The sequence below is a fragment of the Pseudonaja textilis genome, chromosome Z (genome assembly GCF_049901715.1).
Source record: "Pseudonaja textilis isolate UNSWEBS1 chromosome Z, rPseTex1.2, whole genome shotgun sequence".
NCBI lineage: Eukaryota > Metazoa > Chordata > Lepidosauria > Squamata > Elapidae > Pseudonaja > Pseudonaja textilis.
In genome coordinates this window covers 56,959,126-56,985,831 of record NC_142008.1, presented here as the reverse complement: position 1 = coordinate 56,985,831, position 26,706 = coordinate 56,959,126, and the positions used below count along the sequence as shown (strand labels likewise).

At 37.9% G+C, this 26,706-nt stretch overlaps 1 protein-coding gene across 7 annotated transcripts in view; it reads left to right on the top strand.

Annotated features, from left to right (window-relative positions):
• The window catches only part of LARS2 (leucyl-tRNA synthetase 2, mitochondrial), a 207,028-nt gene that overhangs the window by 5,054 nt on the left and 175,268 nt on the right, over positions 1-26,706 (top strand). For 5 of the 7 annotated variants that reach the window (XM_087916748.1, XM_087916742.1, XM_087916741.1 and 2 more), the window contains one exon: positions 7,524-7,652. The exons of the other annotated variants lie outside the window; for them this stretch is intronic. Coding sequence is in view for 4 of the 5 variants with exons in the window: in XM_087916742.1 (XP_087772868.1) it covers positions 7,524-7,652 (129 nt within the window). In the remaining variant the exon portion in view is untranslated. The remainder of the gene's footprint in view (positions 1-7,523; positions 7,653-26,706) is intronic. 7 annotated transcript variants of the gene reach the window in all.

Genomic DNA, 26,706 nt, shown 5'->3' with positions numbered 1-26,706 from the left:
CAATGTGTCTACGGGGCTGGTGCCTCGAACATGAACGGATGGATAGATAAATAGAGACAGAGGGAGACAGGTAGGTAGGTAGATATATTGATCAGTAGGTAGGTAGGCAGGCAGGCAGACCTTTTGGATGGATGTATGGATAGATAAGTAGATAGGTAAGTAGATGGATAGATATACTGGTAGATAGACAGATATATTGGTAGGTAGGTAGATGGATGGATGGATAGATAGAGAGGTAGGTAGGTAGGTAGGTAGATATATTGGTAGGTAGGTAGAAAGATAGATATATTGGTAGGTAGGTAGGTAGGTAGGCAAGTAGGTGTGTAGACACCGATAGATATATTGGTAGATAGGTAAGTAGATAGATAGATGGATTGATGGATGGATAGATAGATATATTGGTAGGTAGGTAGATAGAAAGACACACAAACACGCAGGCAGGTACCAGGTAGACAGGAAGGCAAGCAGGCAGGTAGTAGGTAGATAGGAAGGCAGGCAGGCAGACAGACAGACAGACAGACAGAATGCAACAGCGGTGGCCCGTTGGGAAAGTAGAGCAAAGCCAGAGTGGCTTTGTTCTACTTTCCCAACATGCTGCCACTGCTGCGTTTGATGCGCCGCTCTGCAGGCTCACCCCATTGAGCACATTGCATCACTCCAGTGCAACAGTCAATGAGTGAGCCTGAATGCAGCGATGACGGCATATTGGGAAAGTAGAGCAAAGCCCCTCTGGCTTTGCTCTACTTTCCCAATGTGCTGCTGCCGCCGCCGCTGCCTGCCCTGTGCTTCCAAAACCCTGCCCTGTACTGGCTCCAGGAAGGAGGGAACAGCACCGCCCTCTACGGCTTGAGTGTCCTGGGGGGGCAGCTTGGGAGGCTGATCCCTGGCGGGAGGGGCAGCCTATGAACTTGCTGTCAGGCATGGCAACTACAAAGAGGGGCAGGCTTGGCTGAGTGGGATCCTGGATATTGGGCATGTGGTCAAAAAAAACCTTCCTCTGCCTCCCCCCAGATGATCCACGGATGCCATTGACTGTTACAGTGGAGCGGTGCACGGGGCTCAATGGGGTGAGCCTGTGGAGCCAGCGCCTCAAATGCAGCAATGGTGGCACGTTGGGAAAGTAGAGCAAAGCCACTCTGGCTTTCCTCTACTTTCCCAATGTGCCGCCTCTGCCACATTCGAGGCACTGGCTCCGGAGCAGTGCAACAGTCAATGGGGTGAGCTGGCGGGACCAGCGCCCTCCTGCCACCTCTTAGCGCCCCCCTGCCAGCCCCCCTGCCTCTTAGCGCCCCCCCTAAGGCATCCCACCACCCACAGGGGATGGTACTGCCCACTTTGAAAACCACCATTGTAGATACTACAACAGGTTTGGATTCTGCTATTTCCTAAAGAGTAGAATAGAGCTTGTCATGAAATAGACAAGCAGAACAGAAAATACAAGTATGCAACCTCATTTTGGTTTGAATCAAAAGTTTATTTCATGAGCAATTTGGAACATGAAAGCCATCAAAATACAAACAACAATTCAGTAAGATAATACTTACATCAACAGCTCATTGCAATGAGGTCGAGAGATAATAGCTAGATCCAGCAAGGAGCAGCTACCATCAGTGGCCATGATTTGAGATAATGCCTTCTTATATAGTCTTTCTCTACATCTCTTCTCTTTATCTGGAAGATTACCAGGGCAACTTCCTCATTCACTGTGCCATCCTGTTGCTTGGCATTTATTTGAAAATCTCTTGCCATCTGCACTTTTTGGTTCCATATTCTTGTAATGTCCCAGACAGTTATATCCAAAATATTGAATTGAATTGCACTATTAGTTTTACACAATTGCAGATTATAAATTTTCCCTTAGTTTGCATCTTTTACCAAGTTAATGCTTTAATATACTATCATATAAGAAGCAGTAAAAGCCAGGTTCAGAACTAGGAAGCATAGACACAGGTAGAGAGTTAAGTGTCTCACCTCACACTCCCTCCTGTTTGTCCTTCCAGGACAACACTATAATGGCTATAAGGTTGCCAGATTTCCTGATATAGGTCATACATCCCTCATATAAGATGAAGGAGGACAGCTACTTTGATTAAATTGTTACAAAGCAATATTCTAGTGGCATGGCAAATGAGCAGGCTGAGCTAAGGGTTCATTTAATCAGGATAGAAATCAACGCCTTTCTTCATAGTGGCATATTTGTGGTCTTCTGAGTGCACCAGTGTATTGTGAGGGGTCCTATTGTCCCTCTCAGAGGAAAAGGACCTAGTTGAAGCTGCTCTGCTTACTTCCAACAAAGAGGAACTCCCCATTTCACCTGCTACTGCATGAGCAGTGATAGTTAGAAGAGGAAGAGGAGTGGCTTTAGCAATTATGGTGGAGATATATATTTTCATTATAATAATGATGATACATAACAGGAACGCAACAGCCAAAATAGATATTAAGAAGAGTAAAAAAAATTCTGCTATACCAGAAAAGACTCTGCTGAGTAATTCTAAGAATCCTCCTTCAGGGAAGAATCCATAAGGGATGACAGGACCTGATTTATAATCAATAACAGCCTGACAAAGTTTATTGATGTTGGCAAATAAACTGAAGTTTCTATCTGGAATATATACACAGCATGAGGATCCTACTTGTTTACAAATTCCATCTTCCTTAGCAAGCACCATATCAAGAGCGAATCTGTTTTGTAAAACAGTAGTTCTCATTGCAGAGATTTCAGCTTCTATTATCTCGAATCCTATGGCAGTGGTATTGTCAGTGGTTTTAAGAAGCAGAGACAATCTTTTGCATTGTTCCCACAGCATAATAATTCCTAATTGAGGGATAAGAGAACCAAATAATCTGTTCTACCCACTGGTCAGAGATGTGGCATCTGCTAAAAGACCACACCTTTGTCAGGGAAAGGGAAAGGGTACTGTAGGGCTATGAAGGTCTTGAGGTTCCATTGATGCCAATTTTTGGAATAATCTACTTAGTGACAGTGATCCACTTAGTGACTTAATTCACTTAGTGATGGTGTCAGCGTTCAGGGAGGAGAAGCTAAAAAAACAAACAAGAAAAGGAATCGGGAGAAGATGATGACTCAGATATGAAGCAAGAGAGGGTTGAAACACAAGAGCAGTCAGTGACACACAGGTCAGAGCGATGAAACAAGGGGATTCTACCTGACAGGTATTCTGCTAGTGAAGTAAAGGTGTGTAATGTGTGGTATGAGACAAGAAACTATCAGGAACTATTGGCGGAACTTCCAGTTGTGCTTCCGTCGTGTCGGAGCAGAATCTGCAATTGTGTGCGGTTTTGCGCTGTGCTCACTTGTTGGAGGGTCCCAATCAGGACCAGAGCCACCTTGTAGGAGTGGTGAAGAAAGGGGGACCACCTGGAGGGTTGAGGGGAGCTGTATCTCTCCTCCCTGACAAAGTAAGGGAGGAGACCTCCAGAGACAAGTTGTAGTCAAAAATGGCTACCATGAAGACAGGAGGCAGTTTGGGAAACTAAGACTGTGCTAGAGTGGTGAAGTTGTGAGCGTTGTGTGAACCAGGCAAAATACATTGGAATTAAGGTACCCAGGAATTAAGAAAAAGATACTTTTTATGAAAGATTGTAGAAGCGGTGACCAGAGAGAGAGAGTGAAAAAAATTGGAAAATTGTGAAATTGGCTTTGGACTTTGAAAATAATTAATTTGGAGGTGGAAAATTCAAAGGAAAATATTGGATTACAAAAGACTTGGAAATTAAACTGGATAATTATTTAGATTTTGGCACTAAATAGACATAATTAAATGCTGGAATTGAATGTGTTAAAAAGAAATAATAGCTAATAACTGCAATTAATGAAATTAATAAAAGTTTTAAAAGGGGAAAAAGTGAAAAGAAAGGGTGAAACATGGAAATAGAACTGAGACTGCCACCTAATGGTAAAGGAAAAATTTCAGTGACTCTTTGAAAAGTGTTTGGTCTTTTTAAAATTGGAATTTGAAAGGAAATAAAAGGAATCCCATTATTTGGTGACTTTGGGAAAAACTGGAACAGAAGGAACCTGGAAACAAAGATTCAACACTAACTGTTGAAATTAAATATAAAAGATGCTGGTTGTAATAAACTACTGAACAATTGGACTGGACATAAATATTAAAGAAAGGGAAGAAAAAGAAGACCTGTACAAAATGGGAGAATTATGTGTGGAAATAAAATTGGAACTTCAAAATATGAAGGAAATGATGAAACAAAGCTTGGAAATATGCAGTATTATACTACAAATATTAGAAATGTCGATGCAGACTGAAGAACAACAAAGAGAACCAGAGGGGGGGAATTAAATAAAGAGGAAACCAGCCTTAAAGAACAAGTGGAACAATGAACATTAAAACAGGGGAAAAAAAGAATTAAAGCTAAAAACTTGAGGTTTGATGTATTAATTAAAGGGGGAATTGTTTGGAAAATTAAAGGAAAAGGAAACAGCAGAAGAGGGAATTATAGAGGAAAAATCAAGAGAGGGAGTGGGATAAAATAAATAATTGAAATAAGAAATGGAGGGAAATAATAAAGGAAAAAAGGAGAATTAAGAGAAAGGAACTGATTTTTTCCCCTAAGGATTATTATTAAACAAGATATAGATTTAATTGAAATAGATATGGAAATGGGAATTTATTATAAGTATATTAATTGATATTTAATAAAGTGATGAATAAAGTTAAAATGAGCTATGAGAATTGTAATGGAAAGATTATCAATTTCTAAAATTAATTGAATTGATTAATATTTTTGAAACTAAATAGATGATTTAGAATGTAATTAAGGAAAAGAATACCATGCAGAATCTTTCTCAAATATATATATGCATATATGATATTTAGTAGTTAGGGGATTATTGTTATTAATGTAGAATGTGATAATTAAAAAATGACTATATTATGATAAATCTTTATAAAGATTTAAACAGAATAAATTGGGGAGTGTATAAGGCAAACTCAAATTGACAATTAACGGGGACAACTTTTGGATTATTAGAATTAGGGTGAAACCTATTGAACAATAAATGGAATAATAGTATGTGATAAAATTGTAAATGTGACAGATAAAAGTAAATATGTGTAATGAATATAGAAATAAGAATCTTAGATAATATATAAAACAAGATATGGGAATATTTAAAGAAAAATGAAATAAGTTATGATATGAATTGGATAAAATAAGTGTAATGAATATAAGAATATTTGAGAATATTTAAAGGAAAATGGAATAAGTAATAATATGATATGAAATTGAATACGAAAGGTGAATATGTAACTATGGTCATGTTTGTATTGAAATGTAAAAACCTGGAACCATGTTGTTCACCAAAAGAGATGTTTTCTAAAATATAAAAATAAAAAATTTATTGGGAAAAAAAGGAAGTATGGGCATTACCCAAAACTGAACGAGTGAAGTGGAAAGAAGCTATGGACAAAGAAATGAAATCCATGGATGAACATAGTGTTCACATGGATGACTTTGCCACAGGGTTGCAAAGCTATAGGATGTAAATGGGTAAAAAAAAGAAAGCACTACCCAACAATGAGGTCCAATATAAGGCAAGATTAGTAGCACAAAGTTTTTCACAGAGGTAAAATGTGCACTATGATGAGGTATTCGCACCAACTGTAAAGAATGAAAGCTTAAGGTTGGCACCAGCGTTAGCAGCAGCACATGGTCATAAAATTTGGCATTTTGATATAACCACAGCATTCCTCAATGCAGAATTAGAGGAAGAAATTTACATGGTTCAAACACCAGGGTATGAAAATAAAAAGCCTAATACTGTGTATACATTGAACAAGGCCATTTATGAGCTGAAGCAATCAGCCAGGAATTGAAATATCTGTTTCAATAGAAATATGGCATTAAAGGGTCTTGGGTTCAAGAGTTGCAAGGTTGATGGTTACATATACTGGAAAGTGACAAGGTGGGGTTTGTCAATTATTAGCATTTGTGGATGAACTTTGTTTTATTGCAAAAGATGTGCCACAGGTAAAAGAATTTGCTAGTCAGAGAAGAAGTTTGAATTGAAAAATTTGGGTGAAATACAAAATTATTTTGGTGTAGAGATAAAAACACTGAGAAAGGTGGCTATGTTTTCAGTCAAAAGAAGAAAAATTGAACAGCTGTTGAAGAGATATAACATGAAGGATTGTAATTCTGCTCCAACACCTATGAGCACAGATTTTCATACAAATTTGGGTAAGGACAAAAGTGACGCCTGTGATCAAGAGATATATCAATCTGCAATAGGGTGCTTGTTATATCTGTCACAGTGCTCCTTACCATGCATAGCGTTGCAGTAAGCATCTTAAGTAGCTTTACTGCTGCACAATTGCATTTGGATGGGTGTAAAAAGGATTCTCAAGTATTTGAAGAAAATTGTGAATTTGGGTCTTCAAATACAGATCTCTGAAGAATTAAAGTTGAATTGTTATGTTGACAATGATTATGCCAATGATGTAAAATCCAGGGAGTCCAATTCTGGGATTGTGGTATTATTTGGAGGAGCTTTAATTGGTTGGGAAGTCCAGAAAACAAGCAACTGTAGCAATTTCTACTGTGGAGCAGAATTTATTGCTTTATCTGAACTTTGTTCAGAGGCAACTTGGTATGTACAACTGTTAAAGGATTTAAACATAAAGGTAAATGAAGCTGTAACTGTATTTGAGGATAATGCTGCTTGCATTAAAATGGCAACAGGTGACAGAGTAAAAAAAGAAGCAAGTATGTAGATATTAAATATTGTAATGCAAGAAAAGCCATCAAATATAAATTAATTAGCTTGCTTCACTGTTCTTCAGAGAACAATCTGGCAGATATAATGACCAAGCCATTGGATGGAGTGCACCATGGGAAGAATATTAAGTTATTTGGTTTTGTGTTTATTCCACTCATAAAGGGAACAGTGTCAGTGTATAAGGATTCATGAACTGGAATAGGCATGGCAACAAGTAAGCCAATGGGGACTGTTTGGTGACAGACACAAGAGTTGTTGTGTGAGCCATGCGAGACGGCTTGGAGACTAGGCATCGCTTAGCTTAACTATTCTGTGTATAAAATAGTTCATTTTGTCTTTGCTTGAGAGTTCTAATGCTTCTTGTACTTGCTACTACTTCTCTCTAGCATGTTGCAAGAGCTGCATGGATATTGTATACGTTCATCATTTTTATTATTGTATATAAAGAAATTTCTTCTATATAATGAATCCTACAGAATTATTTGTTTGTGTGCTAGCTGGATCACTACAAACTCATTATTTCCAAAATCTTAATAAGTAAAATTTGACCTCTTGAGAAAGATGAGAATTCATATTATTCTCAAAAAAATGTTTATCATGGGAAGGAAAAACTGTATGTAACATTTTGTGATCCACATTACAGTTAATCTGTAGTTATTAAAATGTATCTTAGCTTTCCTTTTTAAATAAGCAGGGTTAAAAAAAGAAAAAAATACTATATAACTTCTGCTCAAAGTGAGTTTTTTTTTTAAATTTTGTTTAGAAATCAAAGCCAAAGTATTACATCCTGTCTATGTTCCCATATCCTTCTGGAAAACTTCACATGGGCCATGTTCGAGTATACACCATAAGTGACACAGTAGCATGGTTTCAAAAAATGAGAGGATTTCAGGTACGTATTTTAGAATTTCCTTCCTTCCTTCCTCCCATTCATCCATCCATCCATCATCTGAGAATTGTTTTCATATTGATATTTAGATAAAGTTAAGAGTTTAGAGAAATTAATTCTGATTAGTTTAGGGAATTCTTTATGTAATAGCTATTGTATTAATGATGATAAACTTAAAGCATATCAATGTTAGTTGTAAATCTGGAGAGTTGATCCCAATGCATTAGTGGTACACTAAGTCATCCTCCCAACTAAGAGGGATATGGAGACACTAAAGCAGGCTGCCAGGCTGCGGCTCACTACCAGACCTTGAGCTGCTCAGAACAAGGACTGCTGAAGTGGCAGCTGATGCATGCACACACACCCCAACTTGTGTGAGGAGTGGATGAATGCATGCACGCTCTATTTGTATAAGCAGTGAGCATATGCACTTACCCATCTTTTGTACAGTCAGGAAATACATCCTTATTTTCAAGTTGAATCTCCCCCGATGAGCTTCCATCCATAGCTTCTTGTCAGGTGCTATGAAGAATAAATCAATGCCCTTTTCCCTATGGCAGTCCTTAAGTATTCTATGCTGTTATGTCTGTTCTAAAGCTTCTCTTCATTAGCTAAACATACAGTACTTAGTTCCCTTAGCTATTCAACGTATGATTTAACTCCCAGACCCCTTGACAAAAAAAATTCTCTTATATGATAAGTGGGTTGGGAGTTTGTTACAGGACAAGTTTTTAAGAGAAGCCTGTCTATACAGATTCCTTTCCCCACTTTCATTATTAACCATATACTTTTATTGAGATGGATTTTGCTGTTTGTGTATTTTACAAAAAAAGCTGCATGTACTATCATATGCTTTATAAACATAGAATTGTTCATGAATTTTATTTAACATATCAACTATATTTTTGAGCTTTGATTCAAATTCAGTAGTTTTATATAATATATCAAAATAGCAAAGAACAAATGATTCAGAAACCGGAGAACCAATAGGTGTATTCATATGTTATATTCCATATTTGTATTCCTCTATTCCTTGTTTCATTACAAGAAAATTTATAAGAAATGGCTCTCTTAATTGTGCCAAGATACATATTTTTTATTTGATGCTATCCTTACCAATTCGTTTTTCTCCCCCTTTACTGCTTTTATTGAAACTTAGTTTTGCATTTTCTTTGAATACTGGTAAATCTCTACAACTTCAGAAAAGTGCATTTTTAGGGGACTTCCAGTTTGCAGGGCTTTGGCGGCAGGCAGGAATCCACGATCGTGCACAGTTTCTGCCTGGGCTCGCTGCTGGAGCGCCCCGAGCCAGCTGGCTTTGGGGCTAAGCCACCCCATAGAGGTGGTGAAGAGGGGGGAGATTCCAGCAGGGTCGAGGAAAGCCGCATCTTTCCTCCTCAGCTGGCTAAACTCCCTTTCCCGAAGGCGGTAAGAGCGGCGGTCAGAAATGGCCGCCTCAAAGAAGCACTCATCCAGAAAAGAAAGTGCAGGAGGAAGTTAAGAAGTGAAAGTTTTGGCTGACCAGGATAAGAAGCAACAACTAAAGTATCCTGGAATTTAATTTTTAAAAAAGATACATCGCTCCCAAAGAAGATTCGGAAGCAGCTAATGAAAGTGAAAAGGGAAAGGTTTTTTTTTTTTCACTCTCCTTCCTTACGTTGACAGCGAACAGAGATGAATGAGAAATCGGAAAAACCCGCTTTGGCATCAATAGGTAATTAAACTGGATAATTAAATGTCAAGGGGACAATAAGGATTTCTGAACACTAAAAAAAAACCAACTTTTTTTTTGCTGTAAGTGGGAAGGGAGAGGAAAAGAATAAGAGCCGGATTCAGAAGGAGGAGACTGCCTGGAATTTAAAAGAATCTGATTAAATCCTAACAAGACTTCTAAAAGATACATTTTAACTGGAACTTTGTAACTAAACAGTAACCCCAGGAAGAGAAAGTGAAAAAAGAAGAAAGTGTTAAAAGAAACAGCTTGTGTGTATTTGGATTGCTTGGTGACTTTTGGACTTTTGGAATTATATTTGAATGTCTAAAAACACTTGGGTGGTTGTTTGAAAAAAAATTTTTTTTTACAATCGCATCACTTGTGGATGAACTGAAAATGGAATTTAAAAAATACAAAGAAGAGGAACAAGAAGGAAAGGGCTCTCCTGGCTCTGTTTTTCAATTCTTAGAAATGGCAATCTGTACCTACAAGAAACTACAAGTAAAGACTGTGCAACAAGAAGATTGGGACAAAGAAGAAGCCATCTTTAACGAACAAGTACTTGGGGAAGAAAGGGGAAAGGAGGGAAGGAAAATGGAGACTTTAAGACCTAAAAAAACAACCAAAAAGGGGAAAAATAAGGTGAAAAGTGGATATAATGTTAGAAAGCAACAGAAAAGGGGAACACAGAAGAGGGAAATGGAGGTGGAGAGACAAGGGGGTAAAAAGGGCAGAGAGAAGAAGCAAGGGAGGGAGGAAGGGAAGAGAAGGGAAGGGAAGAGAAGGAAGGGAAGAGAAGGTGTGGAGCAGGATGTAAAGAAACAAGACTTATTTAGAGATAATGGGTAAAAACTTAACTGAAAAAGTGATTTTGCAAAGGTACATAAGATTGTATTGTTATATTTGTATTAGAAATAATGTTAGAAAATTGGAAACAACATATGATTAAAAGTGGGATAAAATACTCAGTGTAATTCAGTGAAACTTTTGTGAACAAAATAAATGAAATAAATGAGAGAATTGAATTAGGAAGGAATGGGAACATTTTAATGACATAATGTTTTAAAATATAAGTGAAGTGGGGGGGTTTATAAGTGTTCCCATAGAAGCATGATACCTATTTGAAAAGCAATGTGTAAAATGTTTAAGATTTAAATGAATATTAATATTAACAATAGAATTGAATTGGTATGGATTGTTGTTTTAATTATATATTTATAATTTTTTCTCTTTTTAAAATATAGTGTGTAGCTTTAGAATGTACTAAGCAGAATCCAAATGGAAGTTATGTATTAAGTGTTATAAATTTAGGGGAAAGATATAAAGGCGTCATACTCCAATCAGTGATTACAGGAGAAATTTTGTTTAATGAGAAAAGATAATAGACAGCTGAAACAGGACAGACAAAGAATATAAGTATAATGATCTGAATTGAGATGAAATAAATAAAATAAAATTAAGAAAGTTAAAAGAGGGGAGAAGCTATATAGAAAATGTGGAATGGTAATAAGATATGGTATATAAAAATGAGCATGAATTTGAATTTGTGTCTATACAAAGAGATGTAACCCCTCAAGCTGCTTTCAAAAAAGATGTTTTATGTTTTTTGTTTTGTTTGTTTATGTTTGTTTTTAAAAATCAATTAAAAAAATTTTTTTAAAAGAAAACTGCATTTTTATAAACACATTTTTATAAACAGACAAAGGAACTGAAGCAAGGATTTTCCTGAATGTAATGTGAAGTACCATGGCATATTAGTCACCATGGTAACAGAAAAATATATCTGTTTCTGAGATTAATCTATTAATTATTAGTAATTGACAGTGGACTTGAAACTATTTACATTAATTTTATTTTATGCAATACATTTATCTTATCTTAATAACCAATTCTTTCTACATTGCATTCCTAGTGAATATTTCTTTTTAAAGAATTGTTTCTTGAAAGACCATTTTAAATATAGTATTTACAGATAACTAAACATTTGGGCACAGTTAATTAGTCAGCTTTTAAAAGTTGCCATGCCTTCACTCTCCCACACATCAGATTAGGTGAACGAGAATGATATTTTCTGTCTTGTTGCCAGGCTCTATGGAGTTAATAGAAGTGCCTTGCATTGCTTATGATAAGATAAAAAGAAATCCAAATTGCACAGTATAGAAGCTTTAATAATACACATTAGTTTTACCATTTAAATTCTACCATTTAAATTTTTCAATCTAAGCAGCTTTAGAATGGGTAAACTTCAACTCTCAGAATTCATAATGTAAAAACGTTTTAAACTCTGAAATAATTAAGGGTCCAGAAGGAGCATGTAAAGTAATTTGGAAAAAATGACCAGATAACAGATCGAAAATACAAAAATGCTTTTAACCTTTTTTTAATGAAACCCTTACAGAGTTATGTAGAATTCTTAGTGCTTCCATACAAAAATTAAGGCTTAAAAGCAGGGGTGTGATTCAAATTTCTTAACAACCAGTTTTGTGGGCACAGCCTAATTTGTAGGTGTGTTGGTCATGTGACAGGGTGGGGGTGACTTTTTGACTGGGCGTGGCTTGGTTGTCATGTGACTGGCTAGGTGTGGCTAGTGGGTTATGTGACTGGGGTGGGCATGGCTAAGTGGCCATGTGACTGGCAACCAAATATAAGTGCTCTCACTTAATGGCCACTTGCTTAGCAAATGTTCTAATTTACGACTGACTTCCCCAGAGTTACTTGACCTGCTTTTTGTGTTTTGACAGCCATGAACGCACGCATGCACACACACGACATGCACATGCACACACGCACACACAGTTATGACTAGTTACAACATCCCACACAGTCTTGTGACTGAGGTTTTCTATGTTTTTTGCAAGTTTCCAACAATTCCTTCTGGTTTCTGGTTAAAAATGCTTACTGGGGAAAATGGACTTGTTTAACAACCACAGTGTTTGCTTAATGACCACAAGGTTCATTTAGTGACCATGGTTTTTGCCTAACCTGGGGTCTGCAACCTTAAACACTCAAAGAACCATTTTTCTATTTTCTTTTAAACAGGTATCTCTCTCTCTGTTTCTCTCTTTCTCATCTCTTTTTCTTTCTTCCTTTTTCTTTCTCTCTCTCTCATCTCTCTCTGTCTTTTGTTCTCGCTCTTTCCCTCCCTCCCTATCTCTATCTCTATCTCTTTCTATGTCTTGTCTTTCTTTCTGTGTGTGTATGTGTGTGTGTGTTGTCTCTCTCTCTCTCTCTTTCCCTTCCTCCCCCTCTCTCTGTGTCTCTCTCTTTCCCTCCCTCCCTTTCTCTTTCTCTGTCTCTTGTCTCTCTCTTTCTCTTTCTGTATGTGTCTCTTGTCTCTCTCTTGTCTCTCTTTTACTCCCCCCCTCTCTCTTTGTCTCTCTTTCCCTCCCCCTCTCTTTCTCTCTCTCTCTCTCTCTCTCTCTCTCTCTCTCTGTGTGTGTGTCTTGTCTTTCTCTTTCCCTCCCTCCCTCTCTTTGTCTCTCTTTCTCTTGTCTCTCTCTTTCCCTCCATCCCTCTCTCTGTCTCTCTCTCTGTCTGTCTGTCTCTCTCTCTCTCTCTCTCTCTCTGTCTGGCTCAGGAGGCGGGGGAGGACTATAAGTCAGTTTTTTCAGTGCTGTTGTAACTTTAAATGGAGGCTAAACAAATAATTGTAAGTCAAAGACTATCTGTATCTGCTTTAACCTTCCAATTAGCATCTAACTAGATTTCAGCTGCATCTCTGCACCAGGCACAATAGGATAATTTCCTTATTCCCAAAATGTAGGAAAATAATCCAGGCTCACAAGAAATTGTACTTCTGAGTATTTTTCAAGTTTAGCAACTCTAAGTCATGTGGACTTCAATTCCCAGAATTCCCCAGGCAGCATGAGACCTGATCATTTGATTATTTCCAACTCAGTAACATGAAAGAATTACCAACTTTAAAGATACTGAGCCTTGTATCTCTGTATGAATTGATTTAATACGATTCCATACTTACCATGCTCGTGTCTCTGCTTGGACAGAACCATCAAGGCACTTCTACTGGATTGCCCCTTGTACCAAGGCTCTGATTTAATATTGCCTCCTCCTCACTAAATGCATGGATTTACCTCAAATGGATATTACCTATTTTCTACTGGTGGATTAATCTATAAAATGTAATATAAACTGCCCCTTCATCATAAGGACACAGCTTTAAAGAGTAAAGTAACCGCCCCCAAAAATATCTCTTCCAGGATGGCTGTTCCTAGTCCATTAGAATGTTCTAGGGTTAGTGCTGTCTTAAATTTAGAGGTAGGTATTTGGTTTAATTATATTAGTGTAAAGCAGCAGAGACTGACTACTGAAAATCATACCTAGGAAGGCCAACAAATCTAATTGCCTTTATAATATATTGTATTATAATATATATTGCCTACATAACATAATTTTAAGGCTGAGTATTACTTGTTTATACCCCATCATAAGCACTACATCCCGTGAAAAACCATAACACAGCAATTTCTAATGAATTAGTCAAATAATGTTAAACAACTTTCTCTCCAGCAATCTGGGATGAAGCAGAATTAAACCATATCTGTTCCTTTGTTTTCTGAATGGATTTTATAGGAAGGAGGCTTAATTTCACACCCACACACATCAGCCACCTCCCATTCCATCTACCTCATTTAGGAAGCATGGAGGAGGTAGTCAGCAACAGCAAAACTAACTCAATGTAATAGGCACAGAGTAGGGGAGGAGGAGAGAAAAGTATTCTTGCAGCTCCAGCAAGGTATCATCAGAGATAAGTGGCCGGGAAGGGAAGGGGCAGGCCAGCCAGGGGCATGATTTGTCAGTTCTCTGAACTGGGCAGAATCTTAACACCTGGTTCTATAGAACCAGTGGGAACCAGTAGAATCCCACCCCTGCTTAAAAGTATACCTAACTGTTATTTAACCCCATATAAGAATATCACAGTATATAATTATACTATAAGGTATTGGAGCAGTTATAATCAAATGCACATGATTACAGCTGCGGTGGCGCAGTGGTTACAATGCAGACTGCAGGCTACTTCTGCTGATCACCGACTGCCAGCAGTTTGGCAGTTCGGGTCTCACCGGCTCAAGATTGATTCAGCCTTTCAGCTTTCCAAGGTCGGTAAAATGAGGATCCAGATTATTGGGGGCAATATGCTAACTCTGTAAACCACTTAGAGATGGCTATAAAGCACTGTGAAGCTGTGTATAATTCTAAGTGCTATTGCTATTTAAAAAACAAAGTGAAAAAGACAGCTTTACTCAGAACAGCTTACAGTACATCCTGTGACAATAGCTGTAATACCATCAAACACCCACATCTGCTTATCCCAGGTCGTTAGAAAGATAAAAATGCCAAAACATCTGGCTCACTGTGCAGTGAACCATAATATAAATAAATAACAAAAGAATATTCAAGTAAAAGATCAAAAGAGTGACTTGGAAAATGTTCTTATATTGGACTTACAAAAGAAGTTTCCTAAAGCTCTGAAGAAGTTTGACAATCCCTTTTGTGGGGATAGAGAAAAAAAATGAAAAGAAATCAAGTTTTAAAACATTATTTTAAGAGATTAAAGATTGAGATTATCAGAAGTAAAAGGAAGGATTTGGTTTATTTGATCAATGTTAACATGTTATTATCTTTTATAATCTTTCTTTTAGATTATAGAATCTAGACATAGAAAATCTAAAAGATTTTCTTTTAGAAAAGTCCACAGATTTTTGTGGTGTCTGGACTGAAAGGAGGTTTTGTATTTATTTATAGATAAACTATAGGATATGGGAAGATATCATTGAGAAAGTGATAAATTACAAACACAGTTTATGCTAGCTAGATTGAAGCGGGGGATTTTCTTTTTTTCTTTTTCTTTATAATATTCTTATTTTTCTTTCTTTTCTATTTTTCTCTTTCTCTTTTGGCATCTTTTACTTTATAAAAAGTTGTATTAATTTTTATTGCAGTAATATAGAAATAAAATTACTATATATAAATGAAACAATCATTTTCCAATTGACTGATGGTGAATTTGTCAGTGCTGATGGCATCCAAGTGGTACTCCAGATGTTTTGGGGTTGTATCTAAGGTATATATTACAGTTTATACTATTTTTGCTTGCTTTTGTCACAGTCATTCTATTTCTATTTGCAGATCCTTGCATTTTAACTTCTCCAGTTCTTTCTCTTCTACTGTCTCCAGGTACTACTACGTCCACTATCCAGATTTTTTTTGTCTTTCTTATTGACAGTTTTTAAATCTGTAGTATTATGTGACAGATGCAGGTCTGTTTGTATTCTAAAGTCCCAGAACAATTTAGCTTCTTTGTTTTCTATAACTTTTTCTATTTTATGGTCCCACCAGCTCCTGCTTGCAGTCAAATGATATTTCTTGCAGACCTTCTATTGCACTATTATTGCTACTTTGTCATGCTATTGCTTTTAGTCAATATGGGTGATCTTCTTGCAGCAGGTAATCAGGTGGTCTATTGTTTCGCCATTTGCTATTTGTTGCTGTCTTTTCAATTCTGATTTTATATGCATTTGTTCTTAAGACTTAGTCTTGTGCAGCCAGAATTAGCCCCTCTGTCTCTTTCTTCAACTTTCTTGCTCTTAGCCATTTCCAGATACTGTTATTATCTGCTTTCCCTTCTATTTTTTTTAATGTACTGGACATGTAATGCTTTGTCTTGCCATGCTTCCATTCTGATCTTCATTTGATCTTTCCCATAGACCAGTTTGGTCTCTCCATTTGTATTATTATGTTTTGTTGCACAGTCAGCCAGATGTTCAGACTGGGTTTATCTACCTATCCTTTCCAAGTTCTTTCCAAGGACCTGGGATAATATTATTATTGTTTATTGTTGTTGTTAATCTTCAGTTTGATTCATAGTCTGGGACTGGTAAAAATGTAATAGTTCAAGTTCTAACCAAGTGCCTAAGAGCTATTAAGGTAGCATCTTGAGTATATAGGCATTTCTGAGAAAGTTTTTTTTGCAAAGAATATTTAGGTCTAATAAGTTCAAAAATTCCATGTATCTAGCCAGCTCTTTAGATATTGCTCCAAGGGCTTCTATTATTATTGAGACAACCATCGAAGCACTACAGTGTAAAGGTCCAATGGAATATATTAAGAGCTGGCTAAGATTCTAGTCTGGTTGAAGTTACTGTATCCCAATTATATTCCTGCAGGTATTTTTGCTGGGTTGAATTTACAGTTCTTTTTTTAACTAAGGTTTTATTGGTTTATCAAAATATAAAATACAGAGAGAAATTCTAAAACAAGTAATGGGAAACTAGGAAGAAGGGGAAGGAAAAGAAAAGAAATAAGTTATAAAGAAGGAAAGGGGGAAGAAAAAGGCACCAATTTCCAACTTTTTAGCACAGTAGACGATAACATTACAACCACAACTTTTTACTTTTACACAACAGTATGTACAAGTCATTTCTATAACAACAAGGTTATCTAACAAAAATAAAAGCAAAGTTTCATTTTTTTTTTCTATTAAAGCCAAAATCCGGAAGCAATTTCAGAATAAAAATAAGGCTAGATATATTCTCTTTTTTAGCTAAAAAAATCATTTTGACCATCTCTGCTTCTCTTTGCTTCTGTTAACTCATTAATCTTTATCATAATTTATATTAAGGGAATCCTCTATATTATTTCAGCATTTTTTTAACCCTAAAGGGAGAAAACACTTTTTCTAGTTTTGCTATTCTACTAACTTTAAAAATACTCAAGTATTCTATATAAAGGGAGGAAAAAAAATCTTTCATTTTAAACCCAGAATCCAAAGCATTAGAACTTTCATTCAATTAAATATATCATATGAATATAAATCCAATTAACTCCAATTAGCTTATTGAATTTAAATCTCTTCCTCCAGTTTATCCTCATGGAGTAGATCTTTTCTTCTCTTATTTTCAAATTTAATCAATAGTATTTTACAAACTTGGGAATTATTCTTTATTATGTAAAAAGACAGAAGACATGCATTAATAAACTCATTATATATACAAAACTATCTTAAAGCTGTCTTTCAGTACATATATCACACTTATAAAAATCCACCCTAACTAATTAAGTCATATTTAAGTCACTCCATCCAGCTTATCTTCATAGAATGAAATCTTTTTCTTTTCAGGGATGTCTTATCAAGTCTCTTTTCTTCAAAAAGTTCTCAGCCTTATTTGTATTCATGAAAAAAATGTCCCAAAGTTGTTCTGTTAGACGTGGTAGATTAAACTGGAACAAATCCTCATAGAATAAAGTTTCTTTCCCTAAGATGTCTATTATATCTTTTTTTTCTCAAAGAATTCTTGATCTTGTTAGCATTCACAAAGAAAAAGTTGCAAACTTGACCTCTTGAGAGTTGTGAATTTACTTGGCACTCTTGTTTCAATTGCACTGGGAGGGTTATATTCAAACCATCATCATAATAAAAGCTAATATCAGATATATATTCCAAGGGTACAGTTATGTATTTGCATTGTCCAGTATTTGTAGAGTTGGCACAGTGGGTTGATAATTTTCTATACCTAATTTTGTTTCTTGTTCTTTTTAAATATCCTCTGTATAATTAATATATTTGGATTCTAATTGATTTATGGTATAAACAATTTTTTGTATGGACTTTTCAAGGATCTCCTTGAAAACAAGAGATTCCAGCTTAGAGTAAAACATCTTTGTAGCTCCCTCTAGTGGTCAGAGAATGTTATTTCTTTATTTTTCTCTTTTTCTAGCTAATCAGAGTTCATGAAAATTGGAAATTTGCAACCACCCACAACAAAACAGTACAAGGCTACAGATTATTTTAAAAGTAGTAAATTAAGACCACAACTTTTATCCTTATATTTCAAAAGAAAAAATACTTCATGCTTCCTTATTTTGGCTGCCTTTAGCAACCTTTTTCCTTGTCGTTTAGAATGCTGTTCAGAGTTTCGAAAAAGGAGTGATAAGCTGTAACTAAAGAGAATCTCTTTTAATTAATAGAGATAATAAGAAATGAAGAGCAAAGCTTATTGTGCATTTGAAGAATAGATTCCAAAACAACTGTTTTATCCAACGATGTGGTTTCAGCCCCACCAACCCCAGCTTCAGTTCACCAACTATTTTGGAAGCATGGCTTCTAAAACTGCTTGCAGATGTTGCTCTTACCAGAGGATCTTAAGGGATGATTCTGAGACTTTCCTTAATCCCAAAAAGTCAAATAAACAAAATGAAACCTGTTCCTTTTGTTGTTGAATAAGAAAAATGACTGTCCAGAGATAGGATTTTTTTGGGGTGTGCCAGCTACGGGCCATGTCTTCACCGGATGTGAATTTACAGTTCTTTATCAGAGATCGTTTGTCTACGAATTGCTTTTACCTTTTCTTGTCCCAGTGGCAAAATGTGTCTCCAATGTAATATAAAAATAATAATAGTAATAATAGTAACAGTTCCAGAAATAATAATACGGTATTCATTTCACAAATCTAGCAATGTTAACATACTTCAAATCACTGGCAATTTGAAAATTAAAAGTGATTTTTTTCCATTTTAAACCTAAAATGAACAAAAAACAAGGCTCAAGAGAATTAATTCAGGATTGTCTGAATTTTGATTTTGCAATAATTACAGTCATAGTCATTAAGCAATAATTTATTTGAATAATGGTTTTTAAAAAATATTTTTATTTCTGTATCACAGATTGTTGTAATCATGTACATATAATCATATATTAGATGGTATCAATCATTTTTAAAAAGTATACTATCTTCCATATTAACATCAATTATATAGTCATCAAAATATTTATTAGTCAGTTTTTCTTTTCCGTGTAGTCCATATTTTCACATAAATCTACTCATCTAACCTCTGTATCTATCAACTAGCCATTTGTAAAAAAGTTCCCACGTTATAAAATATTATGACTCTTCTTTTTCTTTAATTTTTAGGGTTAACCTATCCATTTCTCTGCATTCCAGTATTTTTTTTTTATTATCATCTTTAGGGGTTTCTTCATTTTTCCAGTATTATGCGTATACAATCCTGGTTGCTGTTAGAATATGTAGCATTAAATATGTATTCCCTTTATTATAATTTTCTGGTAGCATGCCCAGCAGGAATATCTTCAAGTGTATATGTTGTTTTGTCATAGTTTCCAGCCATATGTGAATTTTCTTCCAATATTTTTTTTGCTTTGGGACACGTCCACCACATATGGTAATATGAACCTGGTATTTGGTTACATTTCCAACATTTCACAGATTTATTTTTATACATATTCACTATTCTTGCAGATAAAAGGTGCCATCTATAAAACATTTTAGAGATTTTTATACACTGTTGACATTGTAAGCTTATAGTTTCTATTCCATAATTTCTGCCACCTATCCAATTCTATTGTATAGCCAAAACCCTTAGCCCAAATTATCATAGTTTCCTTTACATGTTCTTCCTCCCCTCTGAACTTAATTACTGTCAGCCTTCAAGATCTTCTACTATTGCTTTGCATCTTTCGGCTGTCATAAGTAACGGGGGAAGGAGGGGGTGAAGTCTGGGAAGCGAGCTAGAGGTGTTACATTCTATTGTTGTATAAAATGAGGGGGGTGGTATTCTTCCTTAGGTTTCTATTTCTTGCTTAGCTTTCTTTCCTCTGCGCAACTGCAAACTTTTATCAAAGTATGACAAGGTCAACGGACAGAAGCCTCACCACCTGAGGATGTCCACATGATCATATTCACAACTTGTAATTGGAAGAATAATTTGAGCTATTGGGGGTGGGATCATTTCCAACACTTCGTATATGTGATTTTCACGCCTGTTTCCTCAGATTCAGAATTCTATTGTAGCTACCACTTCATTTCCAGTAAAAGATATCCTTTCTCTAACCAAAAGAGTCTAAGTATTTCTTTCTTGGATTTTGAATGGAGCTCAGCATGACAACTACATTCTAAATCAGTGGTTCCCAAACTTTTTCAGTCCACCGCCCCCTTGGTACTACAAACTCATTGTCGGTGCCCCCCACCCAAGGGTGGGATTCAAATTTCTGTGGGCGTGGCCTAATTTGAGGGTGTGGCTTGCTGGTCATGTGACTGGGTAGGTGTGGCTTGCTGGCCACGTGACTGGCTTGCTGGTCACGTGACTGGCTTGCTGGCTGAATGGCTTGCTGTTCATATGACCGGGTAGGTGTGGTTTGGTGGTCATGTGACTGGGTGGGCATGGCCAGGTGACTGGCAAACCAAATAGAAGTGGTCCTCAGTTAATGGCTGGTTGTTTAGCAAGTGTTCTAATTTATGACTGGCCTTCTCAGAGATACTTGACCTGTTTTTGGAGTTTTGACAGCCATACACACACACTCCCTTCTAACCCTGCTGGAGCAGGTCATTGGACTAGAATCAGCAAAGCATCTCTCATTAGATTCTAGTAGTGAATAAAATCTAATCAGAGATGCTTTGCCGATTCTTGTTGATTTGTTTTATTTGTATCTCTTTATTGTATGTTGCTGAATTGCATTGACATGTGTGTCCCTTCTTGTGCATAGCCCAGAAACCTTTGAGATTATTTGCAGCAAAAATTACCAACCTCTGGCTTTGCTCTACTTTTCAAACATGCCGCCTCTGCCGCGTTCAAGGTGCCGGTCCTGCAGGTCCACCCCATTGAACCCACTGCACTGGAGGGACCTGCCCAAGCAAGTCAGGTCAATGGGGTGAGCCTGAGAGAGGGAAAGAGAGAGAGAGAAAAGAGAGAGAGAGAGAGAAGGAAGAAGAAAAAGGGAAAGAAAGAAAAAGGGACAGACAAAGAAAGAGGGGGGGATGGAGAAAAAAAAATAAGGAAGGAGGGAGGAGAAGGATAATGAGATATCTATTCTAGTCCAATCACCTGCTCCAGCAGGGTTAGAAGGGAGTGTGTGTGTGTGTGTGTGTGTGTGTGTGTGTGTGTGTGTGTGTTTTCTCGTAATTTACCAGTACATTTTGGTTTTGCCTTCAGAATTGGCACTGTAATACATTGGGGAAAAGTAATTGTTAGGTTGGAGATCTGGTCCAATGGATCCTGCTTAAAGACTCAACAAAATGTGAGAGCCTTCTGGTAGTGTTGACTGTGTTTTGTCCACAAAACCTTTAATAGAAGCCAAAGACGTTTCAATGTGCTGGCAAAGATGCTGGGAAAGATGTTTCAATGTGGAAAAAGGCCTCAGTCTAAACTAGGCCTCATTTCAATCTGATGCTTCAGGTCTCTCTCTCTCTCTCTCTCTCTCTCTCTCTCTCTCTCTCTCTCTCTCTCTCTCTCTCTCTCCCTCCCTCCCTCCCTCCCTCCCTCCCTCCCTCCCTCCTTTCCCAATGTGGCTGCAGGGCCGGTGCCTCGAACATGGATGGATGGATATATAGAGAGAGAGACAGGTAGGTAGGTAGATGGATTGGTAGGTGGCAGGTAGGCAGGCAGACCTTTTGGTTGAATGTATGGATAGGTAGGTAGATAGATAGATTGGTAGATAAGTAGGTAGGTAGATAGATGATAGATAGATAGATAGATAGATAGATAGATAGATAGATAGATCTATATTGGTAAATAGGTAGGTAGGTAGACAGGCAGGTAGGTAGGCAGGAAGGCAGGCAGACTGTCAGTCTGTGCTCCATTCAAAATCCAAGAAAGAAATACCTCCATAGACTAGAGGAAAGAAATCTTTTACTGAAAATTGAAGTGGTAGCTTCAGATAGAATTCTGAATCTAAGAAATTAGGCATGCAGATCACATATACAAAGGGATGGAATTGTTCCCACCCCCCAAAGTTCAAAAGATTCTTCCAATTAAAAGTTCTGGATATGGTCATGTGGGCATCTTCAGGTGGTGATGAGGCCTCTGTCCGTTGACCTTGACATATTTTGATAAAGATTTGCAGTTGCGCAGAGAAAGGAAGGCTAAGCAAGGAATAGAAACTTAAGAGCAGGAATTTATACTCCCCCCCCACTCCTCATTTATGCAACACAGGAATGTAACACCTCCAGTTCTCTTCCCAGACACAACCCCTCCCCCATTACTTATGGCAGCCGAAAGATGCAAAGCAGTAGAAAAGATCTTGAAGGCTGACATTCGGCCCTCCTAGAAAAAAGACGTTAGTCCTGTAAGAGAGAACAACATAAAAACACTGGTTAACAGTCATATACATTTGTAGGGTTTATCAGGATACTTCATGCAAAAGTCTGACCAGCTTAGGGGCTCTAACATCCTTCTCATTGACCCATTCAGCTTGGGAAGGTGGGAAATGTTTCCAAGCAACAAGGTATTGGAGATGACCCTTCCATTTACGAGAGTCCAAAATCTCTTTAACTTCAAAATGTTGTTCACCCTCAATCAGCAATGGTATGGGAGGATCAGTTTGGGGGGGTCTCAACCCAGAAGTGTGTTCAGGTTTCAACAAACTGACATGGAAAACCGGGTGAATACGTCGAAGAGTTTTTGGTAGTGTCAATTGGACCGTCACAGGATTTACAATTTGTTCTATTGTGAAAGGACCTACATACTTAGGACCAAGTTTCTTCGACTTTTGAGTGGTTTGTAAGTATTTGGTGGACAGGAAAACTTTGTCACCCACTTGATAAGACTTCTGTGGAGTTCTCTTTTTATCTGCAAACTTCTTATGAGATTGATGTGCATCATCTAATGCCTTATGGGCAACTGGCCAGTTAAGTTGGAGTTGAGATATCCATTCATCTAGCGACTGGATGTTAGGTCTTTCACGAGAAAGCTCAGGTATGGGTACAATATCTTGTCCCGACGCCACTTTAAAAGGGGTGAACCCAGTACTACTATAGACAGAATTGTTGTATGCCACCTCAGCAAACGGCAATAAGTCAACCCAATTATCCTGTTGATAATTAATGTAACACCTGAGGTATTGTTCTAACACTGCGTTAGTTCTCTAACAGGCCCCATTGGTTTGGGGATGGTGGGTGGAGCTTAAGCCCTGGGCGGAACCTATTAACTTCAAGAATTCCCTCCAAAAGTTCGAGGTGAATTGAACCCCTCGGTCAGAAATTCAGGAACACCATGCAGTCTATAGATATGTAGTATGAATAGTTTAGCCAACGATCTTGCCGAGGGAATCTTAGAGCAAGTTATGAAATGCGCTTGTTTGGAGAACAAATCGGTTACTACCCAAATAACTGTGTGTCCAGTGCTCTCGGGTAACTCCACTATAAAATCCATATAAATTTCCTTCCAAGGAGCTGTTGGCCTGGCGACATTCTGTAACAGACCAGCTGGCTTACCAGGAGGCCTTTTTGCTGAGGCACAAACTGAACAACTAGCCACATAAATCTCAATGTCCTTTTTCAACGAAGGCCACCCAAATTATCGCTTAACGAGGTATAAGGTCTTCACGAACCCAAAGTGACCAGCCGCTTTGGAATCATGGGCCTGTTGCAATATTTGGCCTCTCAATGTCTCTGGTACATACAGTTTCGCTCCCATCCAGGCCAAACCATCTCTAACTGTACAGTTATCTGAATGCGCCAGGAACCACTCATCCAGTTTCAGGGCTTCCTTTAATTGCTCCGTCAAATCACTCGACAAATCCGTTTCTTTTGCGCTCTAGTGACCATTGGGGCGGCCAGCTGTTTGGTTGAAACAGACAGACAAAATGGGACAGCGGCAGCACTTTGGGAAAGTAGAGCAAAGCCAGAGTGGGAATTGAAGTCCACACAAGTTGCCAAGGTTGAGTAACACAGGCTGAATATATCAACCTAGCCATTCTCTTTAGAGTTTAGCATGCTGTTTGATTCTGGCTTAGTCAATAAACCATGGCTAAGATCTTCTTGCTCCTTAATGCAGTTGCCCCTCTTCCCCTTCCCCAGCCCCCTGCCATTTCTTTCTTTGGCATCCAATTTTGCAATGCTCCACCCAGGAGGAGGAAGGAATGCGGAAGCAGCCCAGACCGGTGGTGGCAGAGGGAACGATCTCTTGGAAAGCAAGCAAGCGCAGGGCTCGGTCAGAAGAACCAGGCTGCAGAGGGAGGCTAGGTTCTAGGTCCGGGCCAGCCACATAGAGCCGAACCAAACTGAGCCATGCGCCTTGGAGAGTCGTAGCTGCACCCACCTGCATCCTGCGCGTAAGCCCGGCTGGCTGGAGAGGCGGAGGCCAGGCGGGTGCTGCATGCTTCCTTGTTCTCCGGGGAAGGGGGCCCTAACGCCGGACTACCCACCCCTTTCACTGCATGCCTTGGGAGGGTTTTGCTTTCGGGTCTTCTGGTGCACCTCCGCCGCTTCCACCGGAGAGGGCAGCCTTCAAGCTAAGGAGCCCCCTTTCCGCCATCTCCCACCTCTCCCCCCCCGGGCTTGGCAAGGCTCGCCCCGTGCGGGCTCCGCATTCAAGGAGCCGGCTACAGAGCGATGAACAGTCAATGGGCTGCGTTGCCGGCATTCAGTGAGCCTGCGGGGCCAACGCCTTGAACACCTCCCTGCCACCTCTTAGCACCCCCTGCTGGCCCCATTGCCTCTTAGCACCCCCGCTAAGGCATCCCACCCCCTCCAGGGGGCCCACTTTGGGAACCACTATTCTAAATCATCTATTTAAATCAAAAATATTACTCTATTCAGTTAATTTTAGAAACTGATAATGGTCTTTCCATTACAATTCTTATAGCTCATTTTAACTTTATTCATCGCTTTATTCTTATAGCTCATTTTAACTTTATTCATTGCTTTATTAAATATTAATTAATATACTTAATAATAATTTCACATTTCCATATCTATTTCAATTAAATTTATATCTGGTTTAACAATAATCCTTATGAAAAAAAATCAGTTCCATTATTTTCTATTTTTAAATCTATGTTCTTATGTATCACCACACGTTACCTTGCAGAATCCCCTTTCCTGTCCTCCTTTTACCCATTATCTCTCACCCTCTCACCCTAATTTCTTTTCATTTTTGTATGCTTTCTGCTTCCCATCATTTTCTGGTCCTTTCTCTTAATTCCTTTTTTTCCCTTTATTATTTTCCTCAATTTCTTATTCCAATTATTTATTTTATCCCACTCCCTCTCTTGATTTTTCCTCTGTAATCTCCTCTTCTGCTGTTTCCTTTTCTTTTGTTTAACTTTCCAAACAATTCCCCCTTTAATTATTACATCAAACCTCAAGTTTTTAGCTTTAGTTTTCCCCCCCCCCTGTTTTAATGTTTGTTGTTCTACTTGTTCTTTAAGGCTGGTTTCCTCTTTATTTAATTCCTCCCCCTCTGGTTCTCTTTGTTGTTCTTCAATCTGCATCGACATTTCTAATTTTTGTGGTTTAATACTGCACATTTCCAAGCTTTCTTTCATCATTTCCTTCATATTTTGTAGTTCCAATTTTATTTCCACAAATATTTCTCCCATTTTGTACACTTTTTCTTCTTCTTTTCCCCTCTTTCTTTAATATTTATGTCCAATCCAATTGTTCAGTAGTTTATCACAACTAGCATCTTTTATATTTAATTTCAACAGTCAGTATCCATAAATCTTTTTTTCCAGGTTCCTCTTGTTAATTTCTTTTCCAACTTTTTCCCAAAGTCTCCATATAATCCCGGGGCATTTTCTTCACATATCTTTTTTTCCTTGTAATATTCTAGTATTTAACTTTTCAGGGTTTTTATTTTATTGTATTGGAATTCCTTTTATTTCCTTTCAAATTCCAATTTTAAAAAGACCAAGCACTTTTCAAAGAGTCACTGAAATTTTTCCTTTACTATTAGGTGGAGCTCTCAGTTCTCTTTCCAAGTTCCACCCTTTCTTTTCACATTTTTCTTTTTTAAAAAAACTTTTCCTTTAATGGGGATGTTATTCCCCTGATAATCTCTCACGCGACAATGGCTATGAGTAAGCTTCTGCTTGGCTCCGTGTGGCACCAATCTCTTTAGGTTCTACCAGGACACAATTGTTGCTGACCCCGTATCCACTTCCATCTGGCAGGTGATCCCACAATGCAGATGGTAATATAGATTTTGGCAGGCCTTGCTTCCCCCCAACATTGTGAATTGGGGTCTGTCCTGTTGGGGTGGCAGGCAGTGCAGCACAGCAAATTTGTACTTAAATGACCCTTCTTCGCACACTGTTCTGCAAATAGTGTTTTTATGGTGACACATAGCCCTCGGGTGATTTCCACCACAACCTATACATGAGGAGGACAGCTTCTGATCCTCTGTTGATTCCTGTTGGCTGCTCTTAACCAATGGACACAATCATAATTGACTTCTCATCTTCTGTGTCCCTTTGTAATTCCGCCTCTCCCAGATGGACAGTTGCCCCCCTTCTAGCCACCTGGGGCTGGATGACTTCTGTATCTCTTCCATCGATCTATTCGATGATTCGGTGGCTTGCGCCTCTAATGC